The 28,000-nt window shown below is 39.2% G+C and overlaps 3 protein-coding genes and 1 long non-coding RNA gene across 4 annotated transcripts in view; 3 read left to right on the top strand and 1 right to left on the bottom strand.

The window, feature by feature from the left end:
* Positions 1 to 263: 263 nt before the first annotated feature.
* Positions 264 to 1,809, bottom strand: LOC126108392 (E3 SUMO-protein ligase ZBED1-like). Its single transcript, XM_049913603.1, has 4 exons — positions 1,439 to 1,809; positions 1,197 to 1,350; positions 418 to 1,086; positions 264 to 336 (listed from the first exon to the last, which is right to left on the bottom strand). Exons 1-3 carry the CDS (start codon positions 1,807 to 1,809, stop codon positions 433 to 435), a joined length of 1,179 nt encoding a protein of 392 aa, XP_049769560.1. The 3' UTR covers positions 264 to 336; positions 418 to 432.
* Positions 1,810 to 4,151: 2,342 nt separating this feature from the next.
* LOC126108393 (E3 SUMO-protein ligase ZBED1-like) lies at positions 4,152 to 7,506 on the top strand. The gene is made up of 5 exons (XM_049913604.1): positions 4,152 to 4,645; positions 5,571 to 5,784; positions 6,420 to 6,573; positions 6,684 to 7,352; positions 7,434 to 7,506. The coding sequence occupies exons 1-4, from the start codon at positions 4,297 to 4,299 to the stop codon at positions 7,335 to 7,337; spliced, it is 1,371 nt and encodes a 456-aa protein (XP_049769561.1). The 5' UTR covers positions 4,152 to 4,296; the 3' UTR covers positions 7,338 to 7,352; positions 7,434 to 7,506.
* A 282-nt stretch (positions 7,507 to 7,788) lies between these two features.
* Positions 7,789 to 8,380, top strand: LOC126108432 (uncharacterized). Its single transcript, XR_007523517.1, has 4 exons — positions 7,789 to 7,866; positions 7,980 to 8,048; positions 8,162 to 8,230; positions 8,352 to 8,380. It is a non-coding gene; the product is annotated as an uncharacterized LOC126108432 (long non-coding RNA).
* Positions 8,381 to 14,022: 5,642 nt separating this feature from the next.
* Positions 14,023 to 28,000, top strand: part of LOC126108394 (zinc finger protein 429-like) — a 96,838-nt gene continuing 82,860 nt past the window's right edge. Inside the window, exons 1-2 of the mRNA XM_049913605.1 lie at positions 14,023 to 14,113; positions 18,994 to 19,026. The gene's annotated coding sequence lies outside the window, so the exon portion shown is untranslated. The remainder of the gene's footprint in view (positions 14,114 to 18,993; positions 19,027 to 28,000) is intronic.

A 28,000-nucleotide genomic window follows, 5' to 3' on the forward strand; every position in this document is an offset into this window, starting at 1 on the left:
TTTGCCAGTTTACACGTAAGGACTGTAACTGTACCTTCATTTTCAGTGAAAGGTGAAATTTGCCAAATGTGTATCCAAACCACTAGTACCTTATAACTGGAACAAAGTGCTCTGACTTACTGACTGACAATATACATTAAACACTTCAACACAAAACCACTAGTACTCTTAATGTAGCATAACAAATATATGCTATGCCCTACAGTTATATCTCCATTTTAAGGGAGAGATCAAATCTGCCAAATATGTACCCAAACTAGAATTACCTTACTGTTATAATATCCCAAGAATTAAACGGAGACTCATCTGCTGGTGTTGGTGTGCCTCTCGAATCCACTACTGAAACAAACATCTAAGATAAGAAAAGCATATTTTGGGACCAGTAATCTCTCATTAAATACAATAAATAACACGTACCCTGTAACAGGAAATTCAGGAGTTAGTACTGTTCATATTTAGAAATATAAGTTTCTCAACTTTGGACGCCTTCAGCCGTGTTCGCCTTTCATTTATAATGATACCAGTTTTAGAAAATATTCTTTCGCACGGCACAGAAGTGGCCACTATATTGAATTTTTCCCTCACCACTTTAGCAATATTTGGGAAAATATATTGATTTTCACGCCACCATGCCAGTGGATCCTCACTTCTACTAATAACTGGGCTGTCCATGTACCTTTGTACTTCCACAATAGCAGCTGACTGAGGAGTGCCCTGGGGCTGTGTTGATTTTACAATTGCATCACAGACACCCCATACTGACAAGGGATCAGTGGTGGTTGAAGTTGACACAGTTTCATGGCTCTGGCCTGTGTTTGTCAGTCTTCTGTCACCCATCTTTTCTGCTACTAGTTCAATAAGCTGTTTCTTTGCATTATCTGCTGCAACTCGGCTTTCAAACACAAGAGATTTAAAGCGTGGATCTAGTAGAGTGGCTACTCCTATAGATTTGCTCATCTCTACATTGTGGAAACGGTCCTTCAGGCCTGTTGTTAATTCTTCAATGATGGTCCTTGTCACACTGTTAAATGGCCTTTTCAAAAGTTCTGCACACACTGATAATAATCCCCTTGTCAGAACAATAACCTGAAAATTGGAATAAGTTCAATATAACACAAACAGTACAATATCTCAGAAATGATTATGCCATAATACCACAGCTAACATTTTAGCAAGAAAAAAGCTGCTTAACTTACTTGGCTGCCGGTAGGATATGACTCAGCACTAAGCTGTGTTGAAACCTGTGCAAATGGCTTCAACACAGAGCAGAGTTCTGAGCAGATGTTCCATTCCTCGTCTGTCAGTTGTTGAAAATCAACTGTGAATAGTACAATGAAGTCTTCACTGCATCTTTAATTTCAACTATTCGCTCCAACATACACAGAGTAGAGTTCCGCCTTGTTGGCACCTCCTGCACCAGTTTTTTAACATGACCTGCCCCATTATTTTGTTGTATGTCAGCAGTCTTTCTGTTGCCTTGCAGCTTCTCTTGAAGAATGCTACAATAGTTTTGACTTTCTGCTGAATTGACACAAAATGTTTTAGTGCATTCTGCACAATAAGATTTAGTGTCTGTGCATAGCACCCAAAGTGTTTCCACCGTAAAACGGCGGATACTGCATTTTTAATATTTGGTGCATTATCCGTCACAAGCTGCAAAACTTTGTCTGTCAGCCTGAAGTTATCTGTCGTGCCTATTAGAGATGCCGACAGATTCGCAGCAGTATGTGCACCAGACAATTGGGAACATCCTAACAACACCGATTGCAAGGTGAAATCTTCAGACACAAAATGCCCTGTCACCGCCATGTAACCTTCATTTGCTGCCGATGTCCAACAATCTGTGGTCAAACAAACTGTCTTCGCAGCTGACAGTTTGTCTACCACTTTCTCCTTTGCTGCTGTGTATGCTGCTTGCAGCATTACATCTGAAATATGCTTCCTGCTTGGTAACTCATAACCAGGATTAAGGGCCCACACAAAACCCCGAATCTTCAACGACTGAAAATGGTTGGAAGTCTTTAGTGAACAGCTGAAGAAGTTGCCCATCTATCTTCTTTTTCTGATTCACTCCGATCCTTTTGGAGAGGTACGATGTCATAGAACTTTGAACACCTTGCTGCATTGAGGGGGCTAGAGCAGCTCGCTCCTCTTCCACACTACTGGTGCCAAGGATCACCTCTACAGGAAGGGTTTCACCTACAGAAAAATAGGTTTCATATCAGCATAAGCACAATAGAAATGATGCCATATTTTTGGTGATATACATTACATTGTTTGCGTACAGTATTCTACATGGTACTTGCAGCTTCAATATTTACTTCATACAAGTTGACAATTGACTCAGTTTTAGTAATGACTATAGCTTCAAGTTTCTTCTTTAATCCTAGCAACACCAACACATTTTCATTTTCAATAATGTGTATTGGGAGGAAGGGAGGGTACTGTATTTCCACCCTAAAAAATATCTTAATTGTTGTTGACATATCATATTTTAAACAAATACTGATGTATAAGAAGGGCCCTGAACTTCAAAATATTCAATATGACTGTCACTGTGGAAAGTCACATGTACTATTCATGTGTCAAATTTTTGGGTTAAGTTTCACCACAAAATTTAAAACATTTATGGAATTCAGTTGAAGACTCCATTAAAAACAATTATCCTTTTCAAAATTTTAAAATATGAAACAGTATCTAATTCCCTCCCCCCCCCCCCCCCCCCCCCCGGCATCAGGGTTACAAACAAATGATACACAGGAATGAGCACTGATACAATCCAATTAGTTACTAATAATTGCGAGACGACAGTTCATATATCACATAGTGGCATTTTATTAGCACTATCGTTATTACACCTGTAACAATAACTTCGAATTAAATAATTAAGTATTCCCGCACCATATGCAACATAATTTAATGTTTGAAAATGTCAAGGCAAACAGGTGCGGTGGTATCGACAGCTTAAGTAGTCACGACAAATGAAAACTTGCGTGTAAAAATGCACAAAGCACCACACTGTATAGCATGCTCTTATCTTAAAAAAATTAATAAAATAAAAAAAATAAATGATTATGCATGCACTGAAATAACCGTAATTGCAATAAATATATTTTTTTCATTACTCACCCAAATCTAGCTCCGAAGGTCTTTGTGAAGAGAAATTCACAATTAAATGTGATTTCTGGAGATGTTTCTTTAAATTCGTCGTCGATTTGTACGATAATTTCTTACTGCACAAAGTACATTTCGTAAACTCTCGATCAAGAATTTCGAAATATGACCACAGTTCGCTTGTCCTCGACCTCTTCATGTTGGCAACTATTGGTAGTAATAGCAACAATACAAAGAAAAACAAGAACGCGGTACGAAAGTCAATACCCTCTAACGCAACCAAAGGCCGGAAAGAGAGTGACACCTGTTCCGGAACACCAAGAATTGCAGAGAAATGAGACAATAGATTCCCGTTATTTGCCATCCCCTCTCCCCGATGGCCAGTAGCAGTACGAAAATATTTGTTCGCTCCAGTTACTACCCTCTCTGGAAATATCACCGGGATCTACGACCTTTAACTGAAGTCACCGAGTCAGGAACGTCTAGACACACAGTTATTCCGTTACCAACTCCCAGTAGAGGTGGCAAAAAATAACGTAACTGATAGAAATAACCTGTTACTGAGAAGTAACGGTTACTGCGATAACCGTTCCTCTGATTCTGGCAGTTATTTCAATAACTGTTTAGTGTCAACAGTGCCTCGCGCCATCTGTTGACCGAAGATCGTACTGCGCATTTGGAAGTCGTTCTATAGACCATGGGAATAACTGTGAGACTGCGCGCCATCTGTTGATAAGAACTGTGTACTATTTCGAGGGGCCTTCGTTACTTTTCGCATAAACAATTAAATAAAGTTAATGTCCGAGCCGTGGCTGATAGGAGCTGCAGTACAGGCATTAACAAGTACAGTCGATCCCTTGAGCCACCGCCTTACGTGTTAATTTAGCTTGGACGGGTAGTACAAGGAGAGTTACTAAGGATTTCGAGCGACTATGGAAATAACAGTCAGAGATCGGTATTCTCCTCTGGCAGTTATCGTTATTGGCTCGCAGTTCTAGTTCTCTGGCAGTTATCGGGCTATCACCACCCAGTGGGAGTTGGTAACGGAATAACTGTGTGTCTAGACGTTCCTGACTCGGTGACTTCAGTTAAAGGTCGTAGATCCCGGTGATATTTCCAGAGAGGGTAGTAACTGGAGCGAACAAATATTTTCGTACTGCTACTGGCCATCGGGGAGAGGGGATGGCAAATAACGGGAATCTATTGTCTCATTTCTCTGCAATTCTTGGTGTTCCGGAACAGGTGTCACTCTCTTTCCGGCCTTTGGTTGCGTTAGAGGGTATTGACTTTCGTTCCGCGTTCTTGTTTTTCTTTGTATTGTTGCTATTACTACCAATAGTTGCCAACATGAAGAGGTCGAGGACAAGCGAACTGTGGTCATATTTCGAAATTCTTGATCGAGAGTTTACGAAATGTACTTTGTGCAGTAAGAAATTATCGTACAAATCGACGACGAATTTAAAGAAACATCTCCAGAAATCACATTTAATTGTGAATTTCTCTTCACAAAGACCTTCGGAGCTAGATTTGGGTGAGTAATGAAAAAAATATATTTATTGCAATTACGGTTATTTCAGTGCATGCATAATCATTTATTTTTTTTATTTTATTAATTTTTTTAAGATAAGAGCATGCTATACAGTGTGGTGCTTTGTGCATTTTTACACGCAAGTTTTCATTTGTCGTGACTACTTAAGCTGTCGATACCACCGCACCTGTTTGCCTTGACATTTTCAAACATTAAATTATGTTGCATATGGTGCGGGAATACTTAATTATTTAATTCGAAGTTATTGTTACAGGTGTAATAACGATAGTGCTAATAAAATGCCACTATGTGATATATGAACTGTCGTCTCGCAATTATTAGTAACTAATTGGATTGTATCAGTGCTCATTCCTGTGTATCATTTGTTTGTAACCCTGATGCCGGGGGGGGGGGGGGGGGAGGGAATTAGATACTGTTTCATATTTTAAAATTTTGAAAAGGATAATTGTTTTTAATGGAGTCTTCAACTGAATTCCATAAATGTTTTAAATTTTGTGGTGAAACTTAACCCAAAAATTTGACACATGAATAGTACATGTGACTTTCCACAGTGACAGTCATATTGAATATTTTGAAGTTCAGGGCCCTTCTTATACATCAGTATTTGTTTAAAATATGATATGTCAACAACAATTAAGATATTTTTTAGGGTGGAAATACAGTACCCTCCCTTCCTCCCAATACACATTATTGAAAATGAAAATGTGTTGGTGTTGCTAGGATTAAAGAAGAAACTTGAAGCTATAGTCATTACTAAAACTGAGTCAATTGTCAACTTGTATGAAGTAAATATTGAAGCTGCAAGTACCATGTAGAATACTGTACGCAAACAATGTAATGTATATCACCAAAAATATGGCATCATTTCTATTGTGCTTATGCTGATATGAAACCTATTTTTCTGTAGGTGAAACCCTTCCTGTAGAGGTGATCCTTGGCACCAGTAGTGTGGAAGAGGAGCGAGCTGCTCTAGCCCCCTCAATGCAGCAAGGTGTTCAAAGTTCTATGACATCGTACCTCTCCAAAAGGATCGGAGTGAATCAGAAAAAGAAGATAGATGGGCAACTTCTTCAGCTGTTCACTAAAGACTTCCAACCATTTTCAGTCGTTGAAGATTCGGGGTTTTGTGTGGGCCCTTAATCCTGGTTATGAGTTACCAAGCAGGAAGCATATTTCAGATGTAATGCTGCAAGCAGCATACACAGCAGCAAAGGAGAAAGTGGTAGACAAACTGTCAGCTGCGAAGACAGTTTGTTTGACCACAGATTGTTGGACATCGGCAGCAAATGAAGGTTACATGGCGGTGACAGGGCATTTTGTGTCTGAAGATTTCACCTTGCAATCGGTGTTGTTAGGATGTTCCCAATTGTCTGGTGCACATACTGCTGCGAATCTGTCGGCATCTCTAATAGGCACGACAGATAACTTCAGGCTGACAGACAAAGTTTTGCAGCTTGTGACGGATAATGCACCAAATATTAAAAATGCAGTATCCGCCGTTTTACGGTGGAAACACTTTGGGTGCTATGCACAGACACTAAATCTTATTGTGCAGAATGCACTAAAACATTTTGTGTCAATTCAGCAGAAAGTCAAAACTATTGTAGCATTCTTCAAGAGAAGCTGCAAGGCAACAGAAAGACTGCTGACATACAACAAAATAATGGGGCAGGTCATGTTAAAAAACTGGTGCAGGAGGTGCCAACAAGGCGGAACTCTACTCTGTGTATGTTGGAGCGAATAGTTGAAATTAAAGATGCAGTGAAGACTTCATTGTACTATTCACAGTTGATTTTCAACAACTGACAGACGAGGAATGGAACATCTGCTCAGAACTCTGCTCTGTGTTGAAGCCATTTGCACAGGTTTCAACACAGCTTAGTGCTGAGTCATATCCTACCGGCAGCCAAGTAAGTTAAGCAGCTTTTTTCTTGCTAAAATGTTAGCTGTGGTATTATGGCATAATCATTTCTGAGATATTGTACTGTTTGTGTTATATTGAACTTATTCCAATTTTCAGGTTATTGTTCTGACAAGGGGATTATTATCAGTGTGTGCAGAACTTTTGAAAAGGCCATTTAACAGTGTGACAAGGACCATCATTGAAGAATTAACAACAGGCCTGAAGGACCGTTTCCACAATGTAGAGATGAGCAAATCTATAGGAGTAGCCACTCTACTAGATCCACGCTTTAAATCTCTTGTGTTTGAAAGCCGAGTTGCAGCAGATAATGCAAAGAAACAGCTTATTGAACTAGTAGCAGAAAAGATGGGTGACAGAAGACTGACAAACACAGGCCAGAGCCATGAAACTGTGTCAACTTCAACCACCACTGATCCCTTGTCAGTATGGGGTGTCTGTGATGCAATTGTAAAATCAACACAGCCCCAGGGCACTCCTCAGTCAGCTGCTATTGTGGAAGTACAAAGGTACATGGACAGCCCAGTTATTAGTAGAAGTGAGGATCCACTGGCATGGTGGCGTGAAAATCAATATATTTTCCCAAATATTGCTAAAGTGGTGAGGGAAAAATTCAATATAGTGGCCACTTCTGTGCCGTGCGAAAGAATATTTTCTAAAACTGGTATCATTATAAATGAAAGGCGAACACGGCTGAAGGCGTCCAAAGTTGAGAAACTTATATTTCTAAATATGAACAGTACTAACTCCTGAATTTCCTGTTACAGGGTACGTGTTATTTATTGTATTTAATGAGAGATTACTGGTCCCAAAATATGCTTTTCTTATCTTAGATGTTTGTTTCAGTAGTGGATTCGAGAGGCACACCAACACCAGCAGATGAGTCTCCGTTTAATTCTTGGGATATTATAACAGTAAGGTAATTCTAGTTTGGGTACATATTTGGCAGATTTGATCTCTCCCTTAAAATGGAGATATAACTGTAGGGCATAGCATATATTTGTTATGCTACATTAAGAGTACTAGTGGTTTTGTGTTGAAGTGTTTAATGTATATTGTCAGTCAGTAAGTCAGAGCACTTTGTTCCAGTTATAAGGTACTAGTGGTTTGGATACACATTTGGCAAATTTCACCTTTCACTGAAAATGAAGGTACAGTTACAGTCCTTACGTGTAAACTGGCAAATGGTAACTCAAAGCTCTTTGTTCCTGTTACAGCTCCAGAAGTCAGTCACCAGCAGCAAATGTCACACAGTTATAAAATGGGAAACTTGAAGAATAAGGTACTAGTGGTTTGGATACATGTGTGGGAAATTCAATTTCCACTTAAAATGCAGGTACATTTAAAGTGTGTAATGTAGTTTGGCAGTCAGTAACACACAGAATTTTGTTCCAGTTATAGCTCCAGAAAACCGCCACCAGCAGCAGATGTCACAGTTATAAAATGGGAAACTTGAAGAATAAGGTACTAGTGATTTGGATACATGTGTGGGAAATTCAACTTCCACTTAAAATGCAGGTACATTTGAAGTGTGTAATGTAGTTTGGCAGTCAGTAACACACAGAACTTTGTTCCAGTTATAGCTCCAGAAAACCGCCACCAGCAGCAGATGTCACAGTTATAAAATGGGAAACTTGAAGAATAAGGTACTAGTGGTTTGGATACATGTGTGGGAAATTTCACCTTTCACTTAAAATGAAGGTACAGTTACAGTCCTTAAGAGTAAACTGGCAAATGGTAACTCAAAGCTCTTTGTTCCTGTTACAGCTCCAGAAGTCAGCAGCAGCAGCAGCAGCAGCAGCAGACATCACACAGCCATAATGCGAGAAGCTTGAAGAATAATGTGGTAGTGGTTTGAATACATATGACATATTTCACCTTCAGTTTAAAACTGAAGTTTGTTTATATTGGCAGGTGGTAACTCGGAGCACTATGAATTATAACCATGGAATTTTATTTCTGTGAATCTTGGTTCCAGTCTTTGAGATGGTGTCTGTCACTGGAATGACTGGTTGTCAGTATAGGGCCCAAGCAAAAACCAAACCTGAAACTGAAAGCTGCAGAAGCCAGCCAGACAGGCACCCCAATGGCTGCTACAATCTGTGTGAGACAAGGGTGTCATTATATTGCAAATTTAGTGTAAAAAGTTCCATATTGTCTGAATTTGTTCTATACTGACAAGACATTCTAGTACCACAGAGTTTCTTATCTGCAAAAGTACACTAGCCAATACCAGTGGCACAAAGGTAGTGCCAAATTACAAACTATCCGGTAACAACAGAAGTATTGCTGGACAATGAACAATAAATAATATGCAAAACCTGAGGAATTCAGAATTGGTTTGAAGAAATAGAACAGTATCTGGAAAGAGAGTAACATTCTCTCTCTCCCTCCCTCCTCCATGTTTAGAGTATTCCTGTAATAAATAGCTAATAGCATACCGAGAACATAAGGGTGTCACAGTGGAGATTTGTTTTCTGGTACAGACATCTGATAAAACTATTCCACAGCAAAACTTACTTTCAATAGGTGTATCAGTGCACTCCCATAGGACAACAGAATATTCTGTCCTCCAGGAATCACATTGGGTACACCACTTACAGCATTAACTGTACAGCAACTACAATGTTCTGTGAGCAAGTAATACCAGTCAGTATCTTTAATTTTAACATAACTCTTTACTCTCATAATTACCTGCTTCTACGTGTGCTTGTACTACAGGTTATTGGTAAAGCAAATACTAATTGAATAGGTCTTCACACTTTTAATACTTACCAGAAATTCTGAAAAAGTAAATTATTTTATTACTGTATCACCTGTATGGTAAATTAAGAGGTGCTGACTGGTTTCTTTGAACATTTAATAGAAGCCTTCTTTTTACCTGCTATTGATAAAGAGCCATTCCAAGTTCTGTACAGAACAATCTCTCCCCTTTTTCACGAGGTTTGTTATTCTGTACACTAATATTGCTTCTTCTAAATGGTAAATAATGCATTCAGACATTGTTGGTATTAAAGGTAATTCATGACATAAATTATATTTAAACCAGAAAATTAAAGGTTCCACATGGCACATGAAAAATACTTTGCTACACACATGTATGTACAGATTCCAAATTGTCTGTGAATTTGAGTAACAAACTTTTTTTAAATAGAAATATGAAGAGCACAATACTTTGAGCCTACAACAACTCAAACGTAAAATACTTTAGTTCCCTATGGGTAACTTTGTTGTACACGTGACTCGTGCAACTTCTTTCACTCTTAATGGAAAACAAAATGGTTTATGTTAACGTTAACTAGCAAAAAGTGTAACCATTGTTACATAATTTCTGTGAAGTAAGATTCCTTAATGTTAATTCCTTCCTTTGTTGTCATAACTTCAGTTCCATGTGAGACATATGAACTAACAAAATGAAATGCTTTTATTACTATGAACAACAAAATATTTTTAACATTTAGTACACAGTTCAAATCAGCAAAAAATGCAACCGTATAATTAAGGTAAATGATGAAAATTAGGCATGTAACAAGTACTGAAATTTCCTAAATTGCCAAGTGCAACTGCAATCACTGTATTTTTTTCTTTGTAGTGCTAGAAAGATAATTCTATATGATTATTTGCATTCTCTTCCCCCCCCCCCCCCCTCCAACACAGGAAAATATAATAGAAAGACCTCCTAGCAAAATAAAGACAAAATTCAGAGAATTAGGTTTCGCCTGACTTAGGCTCCCTTATTCTAGAATGGTTCTAAAGTAAAAAGAATGCTTACGATCAATTGGAACATTGTGTTCATTCTAGGAAGTATTAAAACAAGAATTGACAAAGTAACAATTTTATTGCTCTTATGTTGCAGAGTATCCACAAACATTACTGTTTGAAACATAGGGCCACTGCATACTTCATTAGATCACGCCCATCCTGTGATTAAACTGTTTTCTTAAAGTGAAAAATTCAAATTAACATAGTTATTGAGGGACATATTTTCTCACACTGAAAGCCATCTGTCAAATAAGTCTCAGAACTTTTTTTCCATTAATTTCACACAAATCACCTGTTTTTAATGGAAGTGCATATTTTGTAACACCAAACATCTTAAAATAAGCTTATATAATAAACAATTAGAATTTTGTTCCAATATCTACACAGGATGTAAAGAGTTAATTTTACTTCAATGTGATTCGTCCTTTGAAGTTCATCATTACACAACAACAAATCTATGGACAAAGTAGTTTTAAAAAAAACTGTCAAAATGTCACACCCATCTGCATGTTCCATTACATAATCTTTTCCAATTTGAGCACTATACATGATTAAACAATATGAGTTTATTTAACTTCTGCCTTATACTTGATTTGTTGTTTAATATTTTCTCAGCAGACATTTTTTTCCCATATGTTTTTAAGCGTATGCAGGACTACAGGGATGCAATCTTACAAACAAGTTGAGTCTGATGTAAGTCCTCAATCCCAATTTCATTATGGTAATCATGACCAAGAGCAGGAAATGGGTAATCTACAAAATTATTTTTAACAGAATGCAAAATCTTGGCCTGTATATATTTCCGTCGCATATCCCCAGCAATCACAAACATCTGAAACAGTTTATCTGAGTATTCTACAACAGAGTATACGCAGCCACTTGTTTTAACCAGTTCTCCCTGGTTAACAATTAACTATTGGTGGCTTCAGTATGTGAAGGCAGTCTTTGTATGTGATCTGCCTTGACAACAGCAATGACACATACTCTGCAGTATAATAGACTATGTTTTGCTTGTAAAATGAGGACTTAATCTTATCATCAAGACGTGCACACCACTTCTCTATTTCATTTTCTGCAGCACTTTCATCACTTTCTACTACATGCTTTCTTGCATGAAAATCATAAACAGGTGGCAAACAACACACATTAAAATTTGAGCAATTCTCATTCATTACAGTGACACTGTTACCGAAGAGCAACTTTCTCATGGCACATTTGAACTGGTATGCATTTGGATTGTTGTTCCAACCACCTCTGGGCCGAATGCAGGAAAAAAAGCTCTAAGTGATCTTGTGACAGTTTATATGTCAGCAAATACTTCAGAGGAGATTCAACACGAAGCATACTTGACAGAGCTATGTGCCTGACTGACTGCATATCGAAAATTATCCCAAAAGCAAAAGTACTTCTTGCATGGAGCAGCAACGGAACACCAATAATTTTTAAGCTCTTGATATAATTTTTAGTGTCTGAAAATACCAAGCCAATAAGATTTGTTGTCAAGTCTCAGGGGGCTCTTATACCGTTTACCTAATGGATTTCTGGAGTTCAGAATATCAAAAATCCTATCAATATAATACAAAAATTCTACTGTTGCTTCACTTCCTTTAAAATTTGGATCACCAACCCTCCTCAAAAACTCTATACTATCTGCCACACTAGAATTCAAAGTCTGTGCAGCTAATGAAACATTCATTTTTCTATTTACATAACTTATATGTTGTCCTGATAGTTTGTTGGCAAATGTCATACCTTCTTCTTGTTGTACCTTCTTCAATTGCTCAATGAAATGCCATCTAATAATGCCAGTTGGAGACTCGATAGATACTTCTGCTACAGCATTTATGGCTAACTTAATCATATGAACCATGTCAAAGATACAATAAACATTGTATTTTTCCACAGGATGAGGAAAGTGGCTTTTAAAATCACCCTTGGAAAAATCTAAAGTACAGCCAAGTGCTTATATTTACCTTGCAGCCATCACATGTAACACACCAAACCCTAATGCCAGAACTATGCAGCCTCTCAAAGCAGATGTTATCAGTGTGTCCTGATTATTTGCCTGTACACCGTTGATAAAGAAATATGCAATCGGGTATTTAAATTTGCCTTTAATAGAGACAAGCATGAAAGTCAGAGCCTCAGATGCCTAACCCTGTGTATTGCTTAGTTCCTCGGTCCCAAACTACTTGCTTCCTAATTGCCATACTATCTACAATTAGACATGAATCGCTGAACTGGTCCCTTACAATTGGGTTCAAATCAATGTACTTAAAAAAATCTTTTAAGAAGGCAGGTTCACAGTCTACACTTGCCACCCATTTGGAAATCAATGATTTATGGGGCAGAGGCATTAATTTTTGCTGGTGAATAAAAGTACACAGTCATCACAAACATTTTCACATTTGTTGTGTACCTATTACCCTTTGACGAGAGAGAGTTGTTCACTTAATTGCACACTAATTCCACTTGTGTTCCTTTCTGATGATTGAAGAAATTATGTAACTTCTTAGGAAGATAATTTTCCTTCAATGAACTTATGATGTCATCCATGGAAAATACTTTCTTCTCTCTTCTTCGAAGTTTTTCACAGACACACTTCAGTTTACGTTTTAATTCGTGCACAATGTCTGAGAAAAAATTGCAAGTTTCGGTCGCCTTGTCTTCCATTTCTACTTTCGACTGTATACCACAATCAATTACTGAAGAACCAACTGTACTCTGAAACAAAGAAATAATTTCGTTATATATGATTGAAATAACTCAATGCTTGATGAAAAAATATTATAAGAAAACTTCGGCCGTGTGAAAACATCCTTATACTAACGTTTTTGACACAATTCGCAGCTTCTGCATTGGATAATTGGGACATGCTTTCCACGGAAGAATTCTCATTGACAACATTCTCCACGCAATCAGTAGGTTCTGCAGCGGGCAAATCGAGCACAGATTCTATGACAGAACGCTAAAAACAAAAATATGGACCTGTATTACAACATTGCTTAGACCTATGTAGCCCATTTGTGTTCGTACGAAATAAATTCACAAAAGTAAAAAGCACACACATAGCAACGAAATTAATTAGCTACCTCAAATGGAGAAGCATTCGTTGTCACTCAAAATCCTAACATGTCATCGTGGCTGTTTATTTGGTGGCATCAAATGAGTCGGAAAGTAAAAAACTGATGGCACTGCTTCGGGTTTGAAACGTTTCTTCCACGTTCCAGGGCTCACTATGTAATCATCTTGTCGGAAATGGTTTCCGCAAAGAGAACTGCAAGACGTTGGATTAAAACCTTCCCGCTTCACGGAAGTAATACACTTCTTTAGCAGCTCTGGGTGCTTTAGAAGAAACCTGTTCAAAAACATCGAATTAGCAAACGCACTAAGTCTGTATTTTTATCGTATTGTATCGGTAGTCCTATTGCCTGTGAAATGGTAATTCACTTTCCTTACTCCATCGCTTCGTACAATTGAAAGCGGAACAAGAAATCACCATTTCGATAATACTTAATTCCTTATACACCGTACAGACAGAGAGAAACTTCTTGCCAAATTCGAATATGGCGGTCAATACAGACGACAGTAATCAGCTGGACGCTGGTAGAGCCATCTATCGGGAAGTCCGGTAGTTGAGCATCCCTCATTTCGCTAGCTTTAGACGCCAGTCATCTGCTGGTTCTGACATACTGTCACCCTTCGTGTACTGTGTAGTCAGCAGCAACCTCGTGGTGTTGTGGAAATTTGTGTGTGACATTCTCCAGGTAATTTATAAGCGTTTATAAACTACAAACAAGATTAAGTGAAGAAATGTGTTTCGGAAGTAAATTAACATGGTACTTAATTTCTATCACAGTAACAGTTGAGTTTGATGAGGGTAATAGTTCGTGAATATATTGTGATGACTCTGCTGTTTGAGGCTGCTGTCTTTTTTTATGATTTAATTTTTAATGGGTACATAAGGATGAGATTTTATTCTGTATTTAATTGTGATCACATCACATATAGTGTGCTTGGTGACGGCGTGTGAATGTTGTAATTTTTCAGGTTATGTTCATAACAACTAAATACCTGAGTTGTTAGTGCTTGTTTTTGGACTGACCGGTAAAATCGCTACTTGTATCTTAGTAAAAGAAACGGCTGAGTGTGTGACGTGCTGTTAGGAGCAGTTTGTCTACGAAGTAATCTCCTCATATACTTCGTGGCTAACGACAAAAGGCGGACAGTGAAATTCAAAGGTTGTCCATGTTAGTACGGTTATTTTGACTTACTTAGCAGTAATAATGATTGTGATGATAATTTTCTGTGATGTGATGTAGACATATAGCGGCTCCATATTTTAGGGCTAACGTAAGCATTTTTTAAAGTGCCCACAGTTACTACATCATTTCATGGTTTGAGTATGTTCGCATGAAAGGAAATGCTGCAATTCTGTTGCATTTTGTTAGTTATCACTGTACTTTGATTATTCGTGTCGTTACTATTCGTGTAATCATATGTAAATACCAGTTTGTTGTAGTGTGTGGGTTTTAATGGAGTTCTGTATAAGAGTACTGTAACATCACAAGGTACAGATTAACTATAATCTGTCTAACATAAAGCATTACATGTCATCAGAACTCAATAGATCATTCATCATATTTACAGTTAGTATGAATTCGTTTCAGTAAATCAGTTTTGTTAGAAAATGCTAACCAATGTTTAATCTTGATGGTAATGAAGAATGAGAACTTCCGCATTGCAATGTGCAGTCTACAGTGCAGGTATTGGTTTCCTTTAATAGCAGGTAAAGATTCTAAAATGATGCGCTTCCTGTAAATTGAGCATACATCCGTGAATGAATACAGATGAAGTAAGTTTCAAGGTAATGCCTATGTTGAAAATGCAGTTTCACTGATGTTGTTGTTGTTGTGCTACTCTATCCTGTGCAAGCTTCTTCATCTCCCAGTATCTACTGCAACCTACATCCTTCTGAATCTGCTTAGTGTGTTCATCCCTTGGTCTCCCTCTACGATTTTTACCCTCCACACTGCCCTCCAATGCTAAATTTGTGATCCCTTGATGCCTCAAAACATGTCCTACCAACCGATCCCTTCTTCTAGTAAAGTTGTGCCACAAACTTCTCTTCTCTCCAATCCTATTCAATACCTCCTCATTAGTTACGTGATCTACCCACCTTATCTTCAGCATTCTTCTGTAGCACATCATTTCGAAAGCTTCTATTCTCTTCTTGTCCAAACTAGTTATCGTCCATGTTTCACTTCCATACATGGCTACACTCCATACAAATACTTTCAGAAACGACTTCCTGACACTTAAATCTATACTCGATGTTAACAAATTCCTCTTCTTGAGAAACGCTTTCCTTGCCTTGCCAGTCTACATTTTATATCCTCTCTACTTCGACCATCATCGGTTATTTTACTCCCTAAATAGCAAAACTCCTTTACTACTTTGAGTGTCTCATTTCCTAATCTAATTCCTTCAGAATCACCCGACTTAATTCGACTACATTCCATTATCCTCGTTTTGCTTTTGTTGATGTTCATCTTATATCCTCCTTTCAAGACACTGTCCAATCCGTTCAACTGCTCTTCCAAGTCCTTAGCTGTCTCTGACAGAATTACAATGTCATCGGCGAACCTCAAAGTTTTTACTTCTTCTCCATGAATTTTAATACCTACTCCGAATTTTTCTTTTGTTTCCTTTACTGCTTGCTCAATATACAGATTGAATAACATCGGGGAGAGGCTACAACCCTGTCTTACTCCTTTCCCAACCACTGCTTCCCTTTCATGCCCCTCGACTCTTATAACTGCCATCTGGTTTCTGTACAAACTGTAAATAGCCTTTCGCTCCCTGTATTTTACCCCTGCCACCTTCAGAATTTGAAAGAGAGTATTCCAGTTAACATTGTCAAAAGCTTTCTCTAAGTCTACAAATGCTAGAAACGTAGGTTTGCCTTTTCTAAATCTTTCTTCTAAGATAAGTCGTAAGGTCAGTATTGCCTCACGTGTTCCAACATTTCTACGGAATCCAAACGGATCTTCCCCGAGGTCGGCTTCTACCAGTTTTTCCATTCGTCTGTAAAGAATTCGCGTTAGTATTTTGCAGCTGTGACTTATTAGACTGATAGTTCAGTAATTTTCACATCTGTCAACACCTGCTTTCTTTGGGATTGGAATTATTATATTCTTCTTGAAGTCTGAGGGTATTTCGCCTGTCTCATACATCGTGCTCACCAGATGGTAGAGTTTTGTCATGACTGGCTCTCCCGAGGCCATCAGTAGTTCAAATGGAATGTTGTCTACTCCCAGGGCCGTGTTTCGATTCAGGTCTTTCAGTGCTCTGTCAAACTCTTCACGCAGTATCTTATCTCCCATTTCGTCTTCATCTACATCCTCTTCCATTTCCATAATATTGTCCTCAAGTACATCGCCCTTGCATAAACCCTCTATATACTCCTTCCACCTTTCTGCCTTCCCTTCTTTGCTTAGCACTGGGTTTCCATCTGAGCTCTTGATATTCATACAAGTGGTTCTCTTCTCTCCAAAGGTCTCTTTAATTTTCCTGTAGGCAGCATCTATCTTACCCCTAGTGAGACAAGCCTCTACATCCTTACATTTGTCCTCTAGCCATCCCTGCTTGCCATTTTGCACTTCCTGTCGTATCATTTTTGAGACGTTTGTATTCCTTTTTGCCTGCTTCATTTGCTGCATTTTTATATTTTCTCCTTTCATCAATTAAATTCAATATTTCTTCTGTTACCCAAGGATTTATATTAGCCCTCGTCTTTTTACCTACTTGATCCTCTGCTGCCTTCACTACTTCATCCCTCAGAGCTACCCATTCTTCTTCTACTGTATTTCTTTCCCCCATTCCTGTCAATTGTTCCCTTATGCTCTCCCTGAAACTCTCTACAACCTCTGGTTCTTTCAGTTTATCCAGGTCCCATCTCCTTAAATTCCCACCTTTTTGCACTTTCTTCAGTTTCAATCTGCAGTTCATAACCAATAGATTGTGGTCAGAATCCACATCTGCCCCAGGAAATGTCTTACATTTTAAAACCTGGTTCCTAAATCTCTGTCTTACCATTATATAATCTATCTGACACCTTTTAGTGTCTCCAGGATTCTTCCAGGTATACAACCTTCTTTTATGATTCTTGAACCAAGTGTTGGCTATGATTAAGTTATGCTCTGTGCAAAATTCTACAAGGCGGCTTCCTCTTTCATTCCTCCCCCCCAATCCATATTCACCTACTATGTTTCCTTCTCTCCCTTTTCCTACTGACGAATTCCAGTCGCCCATGACTATTAAATTTTCGTCTCCCTTCACTATCTGAATAATTTCTTTTATCTCGTCATACATTTCATCTATTTCTTCATCATCTGCAGAGGTAGTTGGCATATAAACTTGTACTACTGTAGTAGGCATGGGCTTTGTGTCTATCTGGGCCACAATAATGCGTTCACTATGCTGTTTGTAGTAGCTAACCCGCACTCCTATTTTTTTATTCATTATTAAACCTACTCCTGCATTACCCCTATTTGATTTTGTATTTATAACCCTGTAATCACCTGACCAAAAGTCTTGTTCCTCCTGCCACCGAACTTCACTAATTCCCACTATATCTAACTTTAACGTATCCATGAAACCTTTTTAAATTCTCTAACCTACCTGCCCGATTAAGGGATCTGACATTCCACACTCTGATCCGTAGAACGCCAGTTTTCTTTCTCCTGATAACGACATCCTCTTGAGTAGTCCCCGCCCGGAGATCCGAATGGGGGACTATTTTACCTCCGGAATATTTTACCCAAGAGGACGCCATCATCATTTAATCATACAGTAGAGCTGCATGTCCTCGGGAAAAATTACGGCTGTAGTTTCCCCTTGCTTTCAGCCGTTCGCAGTACCAGCACAGCAAGGCCGTTTTGGTTAATGTTACAAGGCCAGATCAGTCAATCATCCAGACTGTTGCCCCTGCAACTACTGAAAAGGCTGCTGCCCCTCTTCAGGAACCACATGTTTGTCTGGCCTCTCAACAGATACCTCTCCGTTGTGGTTGCACCTACGGTACGGCCATCTGTATCACTGAGGCACGCAAGCCTCCCCACCAATGGCAAGGTCCATGGTTCATGGGGGGATTCACTGATAAACAATCCATATGTCCGGATTTTCTTCATGTCCCTATCACACTGAAATTAACACAATGAACCAAGTATAGAATGAAATATTTGATGTTATTAAGTAATATCGATGCAATCTATTGACTGCTGGGATTGTTTGTAATGCTGAAGTTAATCCATGCACACAAAATTACACATCTTCCATAATTGTCACAACAGGATGGTATCCATGAGCCAGTGTTACAAAGAAGCAGTAGCAACTTTAAATGCTCCAGTTTCCATTGCATGTTATTTTATGATTGTTCTCACTCTTTATGATCTGCAAAATGTGAATGAGTTTATATCAATGAACACACTTTTCCTCAGCCACTTTGAATCTGTTTCCTGTGTAATCACCCATTTACTGCACGCAATATATGAGTGAAAATACTGCCTTTGAGCTATACCTCATGGTAAAAACGGAAACTGAGTGGGCCAAAAACTTTTCTTATCTGATTGCTTTTACTTTTCAGACTGTAGAACTAAAGCAATGGAGCAGGAGCCAAGTAAGTGGATAAAAAAAGAGGAAACTGATGAAGTACAAACTGAGTTCCACTTGATAGTAAGTAGCTTACTTGTATTTCTTAACTGGGTTTCATTAATTTCTGTGTGCAGTGTGATGCGTGAATACATACAATTGATGTCATACAGCTGGAAACATGAATAATTTGGTTTACTAAAGTGATGAACTTACTGTCTTAAATATGACATTTTGCACAGTGCATTGAAATAAGCCTTGTATTAAACATCACATAGAATTGAGCAAGAGTTTCAATTTAATGTTTAGTAAACATGGAAAACTTTTTTAATGCACAACCCAATGATACTGATAAACTGGTTGCCATAAAGTGGGTATATTCTGCTATGATACACTTCTTTTGAATGACAACCTTAATGTGCAGTGTAGTGTAGTGTAGTGAACCTTAGCAATGCCATTAAATTTATAAATGGTATGGCTGCAATTAATTCATTATTGCACTGTATTGTGGTATGGAATGAGAATTGTAATTTATTTACTGATAATGTAAAATAAATTATTTATAAATAATTTTGAAGTGACACTTGCATGGTCTCTAATCTGAGAAGTACATTTTGTTTACTTTGAATATGTGAACCATATGTAAGTGGAACTCTCAACAGTAAAGTTAAATTTCAGACAAATATCACATGGAAGCATAAATTGTTACACAGCAGAATGAATTTGTATGTTGGCAGCAAAGTTTTGATGAAGCCATGGGGCTACACATCAAATATTGACAGGTTTGTTCATAGTCACTTTCTGTATTTGCTGCACATTGTTACGCATATTGTTTGTGGAACTGTCACAATGTTACAGTTACTGGTGTAAATAATCTTACAAATACATGTCACTTGAAATCTGATGTGCAACTGGTTGTAGGGTATTCACCTATCAGGAGCAAACAAATTCACTTGGTGCCACTAGTATTTTTATCCTGCAAATGAGAATTGAGCGCACAGACACAATCACGCAAACTACTTGTGAACTATCTGTGCTGGAAAAAATCTGTTTCAACATCCATCTTGAGTGCAACTGCAGAAGTACTGGGATAGCATTAATGCAGCATTTGCATTTGAATATATGTGAGTACTTCATTATAGATTATACAAACTATGTGAACAGCCTGCAATTCATTTGACAAGCATTATCACAACAGTAATCCTAAACAATCACTGTGAGGAAATGATAGGAGAATAAATATACTAAATTTTATTAAATACAGTAAAAGAGTGGTTAGACCCAACACAGTTCAGGCTTTGGCTTTGACCCCTGATGTAATGATGGTTTGGCATTCAGAATGATATGTATGCACAACACACATCATGTAAATGAAAAGCAGTTTGAAGATCCATTGACTTTGGACCTAAACTGGAGAACTATTCAAAGGCTACAAGGTTAAAATGTGGTTCTAGACCCACTCCCCCCTTGTAACATTGGTTGGAGTGGGAGTCTTGATTCATAGTGCATCTCAAGGCTTAGCCTATGTTCAAAAGTGGCAGTGTGGCTGTGAGCTGACAAAGTCTAGAAATGTGAAAGCCAAGTAAAGAATATGGTAAGAAATTGATCAGTAGCACAGCCTAATGTTAACCAAAACATCCAAATGGTGCCCATAACGTAACTTTTTACCTACAAGAAGTCTTCTCATATGCTGTGTGCTGTGTTAGTTGATGAACTGAACTTCCCTATGACCTTAACATTGTATCAGTTGAAAGCCACCTTCTTTGCCAAATTAATTAAATGTTAATTTTTAATTGGTGTATATTTTGGGCATGAGCACATGCTGGAAAGTAATGACACATAATTTCTATTTGGAAATTATTGAAGCATTTTAGTTAAAACAAACTTAATATTTAACATATTTATTCTTCGTGTTTGTATATTTATTTCAAACATAGTCACCGTGGTACTGAACACCTTTCTCCCAGTGAGACACCAGGTTGTTGGTGTCGTCACTGTAGAATGCTTGACTTCGTTGGCAGACCCACAGCCTCACCTACGCTCACACTATAATTCATCACTATCAAAGTTGAGTTCCTGAAGGTGTTGTTTAAGTTTTGCAAACAGTTGAAAATTCATTGGCTCAAACCGGGTCAGTATGGAGGATGATCAGTAATAATGAATCAAAGACGTCAGACTGTTGCACGTGCAAAAAAAAAAGTTGTGTATGGTCTGGCATTGTCATGCTGAAGAAGAGGGTGCTCCACATGTGGATGAACTATTTGAATTGGTGCTCTGTTGTCTGAGGGTTTTCTCACGTGCTGACACAGTTAAATGAACAGAATCAAAATTTTGGAGGCATTATTTTCTGGCACACCCTTGTAATAAATTGATGCATTTTACAATTGCCTCAAATGTTTCAGAATGGTTCCCTTGGCATTGCCCAGCATCCACTTGGAAGTCATAATACTAAATCCATATACACAGCAGCCAAAACATTATGATCACTGATCTACTATCAGTATAAACTCATCCAGGCAATAGCATATCACCTTGTCTTCTAGTCAGACACACACACACGTTGCATGGAGTATCAGTGAGCATCTTGTCTTGTTGTAAAATAGGAAATGCGCACAATCTGAGTTTGACCAAGAGCAGATTTTGATGGCCTGAAGGCTTGGTATGAGCGCCTTTGGAAGCTGCACAGCTTGCTGGGTGTTGAAGTAGTACTATGGCAGTTGTCTTCAACACATGGCAAAACAAAGGTGAGACCATGGCCAGACGTTATGGGGTTGGGCAAGTACTCCTCATCACAGATGGTAGACATCATAGGCTGGGCAGACTGGTAAAAAAAGACAGGCAACAAACTGTGGTGTAACTAACATCAGAAATTAATGCTGGGCAGAATACAATTGTGTCTGAATGCACAATGCTCCAAACACTCCTAATGACGAGTCTGTGCCACTGATGACCCACGCCATGACATCGACAACAACTGAAATAGGTATGTAACTATTGGCGCTGGATGTTGGCACAATGGCCGAGCATTGCGTGGTCTGATGAATCCTGATACCTTCATCGTGCCTTTGGGAGGGTGCATTTCTGTCACCCACAAGGGGAACAGCCTCTTGACTCCTGTACTGTCGGGGCCTCCATTATACTCTGGGAAACAACCACGTGGGCACCCGTGTGAGGCACTGTGTCACAAAAGAAGTATTGTAAACTGGTTGCAAAGCACATCCACCCCTTCTGTTGTTGTTGTAGTCTTCAGTGGCAAGACTGGATTGATGCAGCTCTCCATGATACTCTATCCTGTCCAAGCTTCTTCATCCCCGAGTAACTACTGCAACCACATTCTCCTGAATCTGTTTAGTGTATTCATGTCTTGGTCTCCCTCTGATTTTCACCCTCCACCCTTCCCTCCAATACTAAATCGATGATCCCTTGATGGCTCAGAACCTGTCCTACCAACCAGTCCCTTCTTCTATAGGGTGGTGCACGAAATGTGTTACCATTTTGTTTTTGAATATAAACTTTATTGTCAATACAATCTGAAAGGAACATATACTATAATGAAAAGCCATTCATGGAGATTTGTTCTAACTCAGTACATGCTCAATATGCCCACCATTTTGTTTCCTAACTTTCTTCAAAGGAACGCTGAAGTTAGTGAGTACCCTATGGCACATGTCTTCCCTAATTTCACTGAAAGCTTAAAGAATAAGTCTTCTGAGCTCCATTAAATCACGTGGACATTTCAGGAAATTTTTTTCCTTTGGGTACCCCCAAAGAAAAGTCACATGGATTGAGGTCTGGACTATTGGGGGGCCAATTTTGTCCATCATTGAAGCGACCTGGAAACCTGAGTGAAATGATCCGCATGTCGAAATGCTCGTGTAAAAACTCCAACACAGTGTTTGCAGTATGTGACCTTGCTCCATCTTGCATGAATCACTGTGTGGTGCAGGGCAAGGCAGTAACAAGTAGCTGTGGAATGAATCTATTGCAAAGCATGCTCAAATAATGTTCGCTGTTCAGTTTCTCCAAAGAAAAAAGGGTCCCGTATGTCCGTGACTGGAAATTGCTGCTCACGCTGTAATCCTCGGAGCATAATGTCATTCATGAAGCACTTGTGGGTTTTCAGTGGCCCAAAAGTGTACATTTTGTTTGTTAACCACGCCATCCAAATGAAAATGCGCCTCTTCTGAAAACCAAACGTTGTTGAGAGTTTCTTCCCTATCCTCCACCCACTGAGCAAACAGTAGTCTCTGCTGCTTGTGTTCTTCAGTGAGCTTCTGTGCACAGGTCATCTTGTATGGGTACATGTGGAGGCCACTTTTAAGAATGCATTGAATGGAGCGACTGGATATTCCCAGTTGCACTGCTGCCTTTCTACACAATTTCCCGGGACTTCTCTGTACAGCAACTCGTACTGCTTAAATATTCTCCGGCGAACAAACAGGCTTAGGCCGAGGTCGCTTCGGATCCAATACTGTTCCTTCCTGTACAAATTTATCGTACAACCTGTGAATGGTCTTCTTGCAAGGGACCTATCGTGTGTTAAACTGTTGTCAAAAATGCCTCTGAGTCACACCAAGGCTTTTCGTTTCATGAAAAAGTAACACAATTGCCGATCGTTGCTGTGTCGTCAGTCGTCCATTGTCAGCCATTGCTGGTTACTAGTCTCCTAGTGGCAGTATCGTGAATTACATGTCATTTCATGACTCATTTGTTTTTCCAAGCTCTGCTGGTACTGCTGTAGAGATCCCAGCGGAGTATCTAATGTGCGGCGTAAATTGTAAAAGAAACAATTGGTAACACATTTTGTTTGCCACCCTATAGTTAAGTTGTGCCACAAATTCCTCTTCTCCCCAATTCTATTCAGTATCTCCTCATTAGTCACACAATCTACCCATCTAATCTTCAGCATTCTTCTGTAGCACCACATTTCGAAAGCTTCTGTTCTCTTCTCGTCTAAACTATTTATCGTCCATGTTTCACTTCCATACATGGATACACTCAATGCAAATACTTTCAGAAAAGACTTCCTGACACTTAAATGTATACTCAATGTGAACAAATTTCTCTTCTTCAGAAATGCTGTCCTTGGCATTGCCAGACTACATTTTATATTCTCTCTACTTCAACCATTGTCAGTTATTTTGCTCCCCAAATAGCAAAACTTATCTACTACCTTAATTGTCTTATTTTATAATGTAATTCTGTCATCACCACCCAATTTGAATTTGACTACATTCCATTATCCTTGTTTTGCTTTTGTTGATGTTTGTCTTATATCCCTCTTTGAATGCACTGTCCATTCTGTTCAACTGATCTTCCAGGCCCTTTACTGTCTCTGACAGAATTAAAATGTCATTGGCTAACCTCAAAGTTTTTATTTCTCCTCCCTGGATTTTAATTCCTACTCAAAATTTTTCATTTGTTCCCTTTATTGCTTGCTCAATATGCAGACTGATCGACACCAGGGATAGGCTAAAACCCTGTCTCACTCCCTTCCCAACCACTGCTTCCCTTTCACTCCTCCCCTTTCACTCCTCCCTTTTTATAACTGCCATATGGTTTCTGTACAAATTGTAAATAGCCTTTCACTCCCTGCATTTGAAGACTGCCACCTTCAGAATTGAAAGAGAGTATGCCAGTCAACATTGTCGAAAGCTTTCTTTAAGTTTACAAATACTAGAAATGTAGGTTTGCCTTTCCTTCATCTATCATCTAAGATAAATTGTAGGGTTGGTATTGCCTCACGTGTTCCATCGTTTCTACGGAATCGAAACTAATCTTCCCTGAGGTCAGCACCTATCAGTTTTTCCATTCGACTGTAAAGAATTCATGTTAGTATTCTACAGCCATGACTTATTAAACTGATAGATCGGTAATTTTCACGCCTGTCAACATTTGCTTTCTTTGGGATTGCAATTATTATATTCTTCTTGAAGTCTGGGGGTGTTTTGCCTGTCTCATATATTTTTCTGACCAGATGGCAGAGTTTTTTCAAGGCTGGCTATCCCAAGGCTATCAGTAGTTTTAATGGATGTTGTCTCCGCCCAGGGCCTTGTTTCAACTTATGTCTTTCAGCACTGTCAAGTTCTTCACGCAGTATCATATCTCCCATTTTATCCTCATCTACGTTCTCTTCCATTTTCAAAATATTGCCCGCAAGTGCATCGCCCTCGTACAGACTGTCTATAGGTCTCTTCAGTATTCCAGTAGGCAGTGTCTGTCTTACCCCTAGTCATATATGCCTCTACATCCTTAAATTTGTCCTGTTACCATCCCTGCTGAACCATTTTGCACTTCCTGTCGATCTCATTTTTGAGATGTTTGTATTCCTTTCAGCCTGCTTCATTTACTGCATTTTTATATTTCCACCATTCATCTATTAAATTCAGTATCTCCTCTGTTACCCAAGGATTTCTGCTAGCCTCGTCTTTTTACCTACTTGATCCTCTGCTACTTTCACTAGTAATCTCTCAAAGCTACTCTTCCTCTTCTGCTGTATCTCTTACCCATGTCCTTGTCAATGGTTCCCTAGTGCTTTCTGAAACACTCTACAATCTCTGATCCTTTCACTTTATCCAGATCCCATCTCTTACAATTCCTACCTTTTTGCAGTTCTTTCAGGTCTGGATAGATATCTGCCTATTACACATTACAACCTTCTCCAAATGTCGGCGGTATCTTTCAGTCAGCAGACAAGATTGGCCTGTATGCTTTTGTGCTGCATGTGTCCCTTCATGCTTCCACTTCACTATCTCATCAGAAACAGTGGACGTAGGAATGTTCAGGAGTGTGGAAAGCTCGCATACAGACATGTGACACCAATGACACCCTATCACCTGACCACATTCAAAGTCAATGAGCTCCACGGAGTGCCCCATTTTGCTCTCTCATGGTGTATAATGACTACTGAGGTCTCTGATATAGAGTAGGTGGCAGCACAATGCACCAAATATGAAAAAGTAAGTTTTTGGGGGTGGCCCGATGCTTTTGAGCACGTAGTGTATGATGAAGTTGTGCTCTGTGCAAAATTCTACCAGACAGCTTTTCTCTTTCATTCCTTACCCACATTCCATATTCACCTCCTACTTTTCCTTCTCTTCCTTTTCATACTATTGAATTCCAATCCCCTGTGTCTATTAAATTTTCGTCTCCCTTCCTTATCTGAATTATTTCTTTTATCTCATCATACATTTCTTTAATCTCTTCATCATCTGGGGACCTAGTTGGCATATGAACTTGTACTACTGTGGTAAGTGTGGGCTTTGTGTCTATCTTGGCTACAATACTGCATTCACTATGCTGTTCATAGTAGCTTACCCGCACTCCTGTTTTTTATTCATTTTTAAACCTACTCCTCCATTACCCCTATATGATTTTATATTTATAATCCTGTATTCATCTGACCAGAAGTCTTATTCCTCATGCCATCAAACTTAACCAATTCCCACCATATTTATCTTTACCCTATCCATTTCTCTCTTTAAATTTTCTAACCTGCCTGCCTGAGTAAAGGGTCTGACATTCCATGTTCCAATTTGTAGAACATAAGTTTTCCGTCTCCTGATAACGATGACATCCTGGAGATCTGAATGGGGGACTATTTGACTTCCGGAATATTTTACCCAAGAGGACACCATCATCATTTAATGAACAGTAAAGTTGCATCCCCTCGCTATAGTTTCCCCTTGCTTTCATCTGTTTACAGTACCAGCACAGCAACACTGTTTCGGTTAATGTTACAAGACCAGATCAGTCATTCATCCTGACTGTCGCCCCTGCAACTACTGAAAAGACTGCTGCCCCTCTTAAGGGACCACATGTTTGTCTGGCCCCACAACAGATACCCCTCCATTGGGGTTTTACCTACGGAACGACTATCTGTATCGCTGAGGCACACAAGCCTTGCTACCAGTGCCACGGTCCATGGTTCATGTTAGGTCCACTCCTTCGTGATGATCATGTTTCCCATTGAGTATACATTTAAGTGTCAGGAAGTCTTTTCTGAAAGTATTTGCTTTGAGTGTGGCATTTTTCATGAAAACAATGCACCATTTCACAAGGCCATGAGTGTGATCGAGTGGTTTCAGGAACACAGTGGTGAGTTCCAATTGATGTGTTGGCCACCCAACTCACCAGCCCTGAACCTGGTTGAACAGATCTGGGATGTGATTTAACATAACATCAGAGATCATCCCCCCCTTCCAGAATTTACGGGAATGAGGTGGCCTGATTGTTAAATATGGTTCCAACTTCCTCCAGTGATCTATGAAGGCCTCATTGCTTCCGTGCCACTATGTCTCCCTACTGTTGTCTGTGCCAGAGGTGTACATACCAGCTTTTAGATGACTGATGATAATCTTGGGCTGATCAGCCTATGGCAGTTACCATTATTGAAAGAAGATTGTTTTATTGTAATGATTGTGATGGTATAATGATACTGCCACATAAAGTTCAGCTAAACAGTACATGCTGCCCACGAGACCTGCATGACTCACTCTCCAGTCCAGCTTCAAGACACCGACTGCCCGTGAGATCCACTGCTGTTCCTCTACACCCATTGCTGCTCCACAATGCCCACTGGTGCCACGAGCTCTGTGCTGTGAGAAGTGACATCTGCCAGGCACATGGGGCTCGAATTCGAAGAGGGAGCCCACCGTAGTTCAGCCTCCTCCACCAAACCAAAATCCCCCTTCCCCACCATTAAGGAGCCCTTTACATATGCCTCTCCTTGATATGAATAATGTGCATGTGTGAGGCTTTACTCTTCTATAAATTCAGAAGCAGGAAGTTTGCTAAGCTCACCACCCTGACAATCTAACAGGGTCCCAACAACTGAGGAGCTAGCTTGCTATTGAACCCTAACTCCCCCTTTTTAGCATTATTAGGGTTTCGGACTAACACTGTGTCCCCAGCCTTTCCAATGAACTGTTTAGCCCCTGACTGTAACAGGTGGATAACCTGTGACAGGCAATTTTGGTATTATGTCTAGCCTGGCTCCAGTT

This window comes from Schistocerca cancellata, chromosome 11 (assembly GCF_023864275.1).
Source record: "Schistocerca cancellata isolate TAMUIC-IGC-003103 chromosome 11, iqSchCanc2.1, whole genome shotgun sequence".
Taxonomy (NCBI): domain Eukaryota; kingdom Metazoa; phylum Arthropoda; class Insecta; order Orthoptera; family Acrididae; genus Schistocerca; species Schistocerca cancellata.

Bases quoted from the DNA above. Each gene is read 5' to 3' on its own strand.
- LOC126108393 (XM_049913604.1), top strand. From the start codon at position 4,297: ATGGCAAATAACGGGAATCTATTGTCTCATTTCTCTGCAATTCTTGGT. The intron at 5,785-6,419 runs GTTTTGTGTGGG...TTGAAATTAAAG, and splicing joins TCAGTCGTTGAAGATTCGGG to ATGCAGTGAAGACTTCATTG. The intron at 6,574-6,683 runs GTAAGTTAAGCA...TCCAATTTTCAG, and splicing joins CATATCCTACCGGCAGCCAA to GTTATTGTTCTGACAAGGGG.
- LOC126108392 (XM_049913603.1), bottom strand. From the start codon at position 1,809: ATGGCGGTGACAGGGCATTTTGTGTCTGAAGATTTCACCTTGCAATCG. The intron at 1,351-1,438 runs GCAGGTCATGTT...TTGAAATTAAAG, and splicing joins ACATACAACAAAATAATGGG to ATGCAGTGAAGACTTCATTG. The intron at 1,087-1,196 runs GTAAGTTAAGCA...TCCAATTTTCAG, and splicing joins CATATCCTACCGGCAGCCAA to GTTATTGTTCTGACAAGGGG.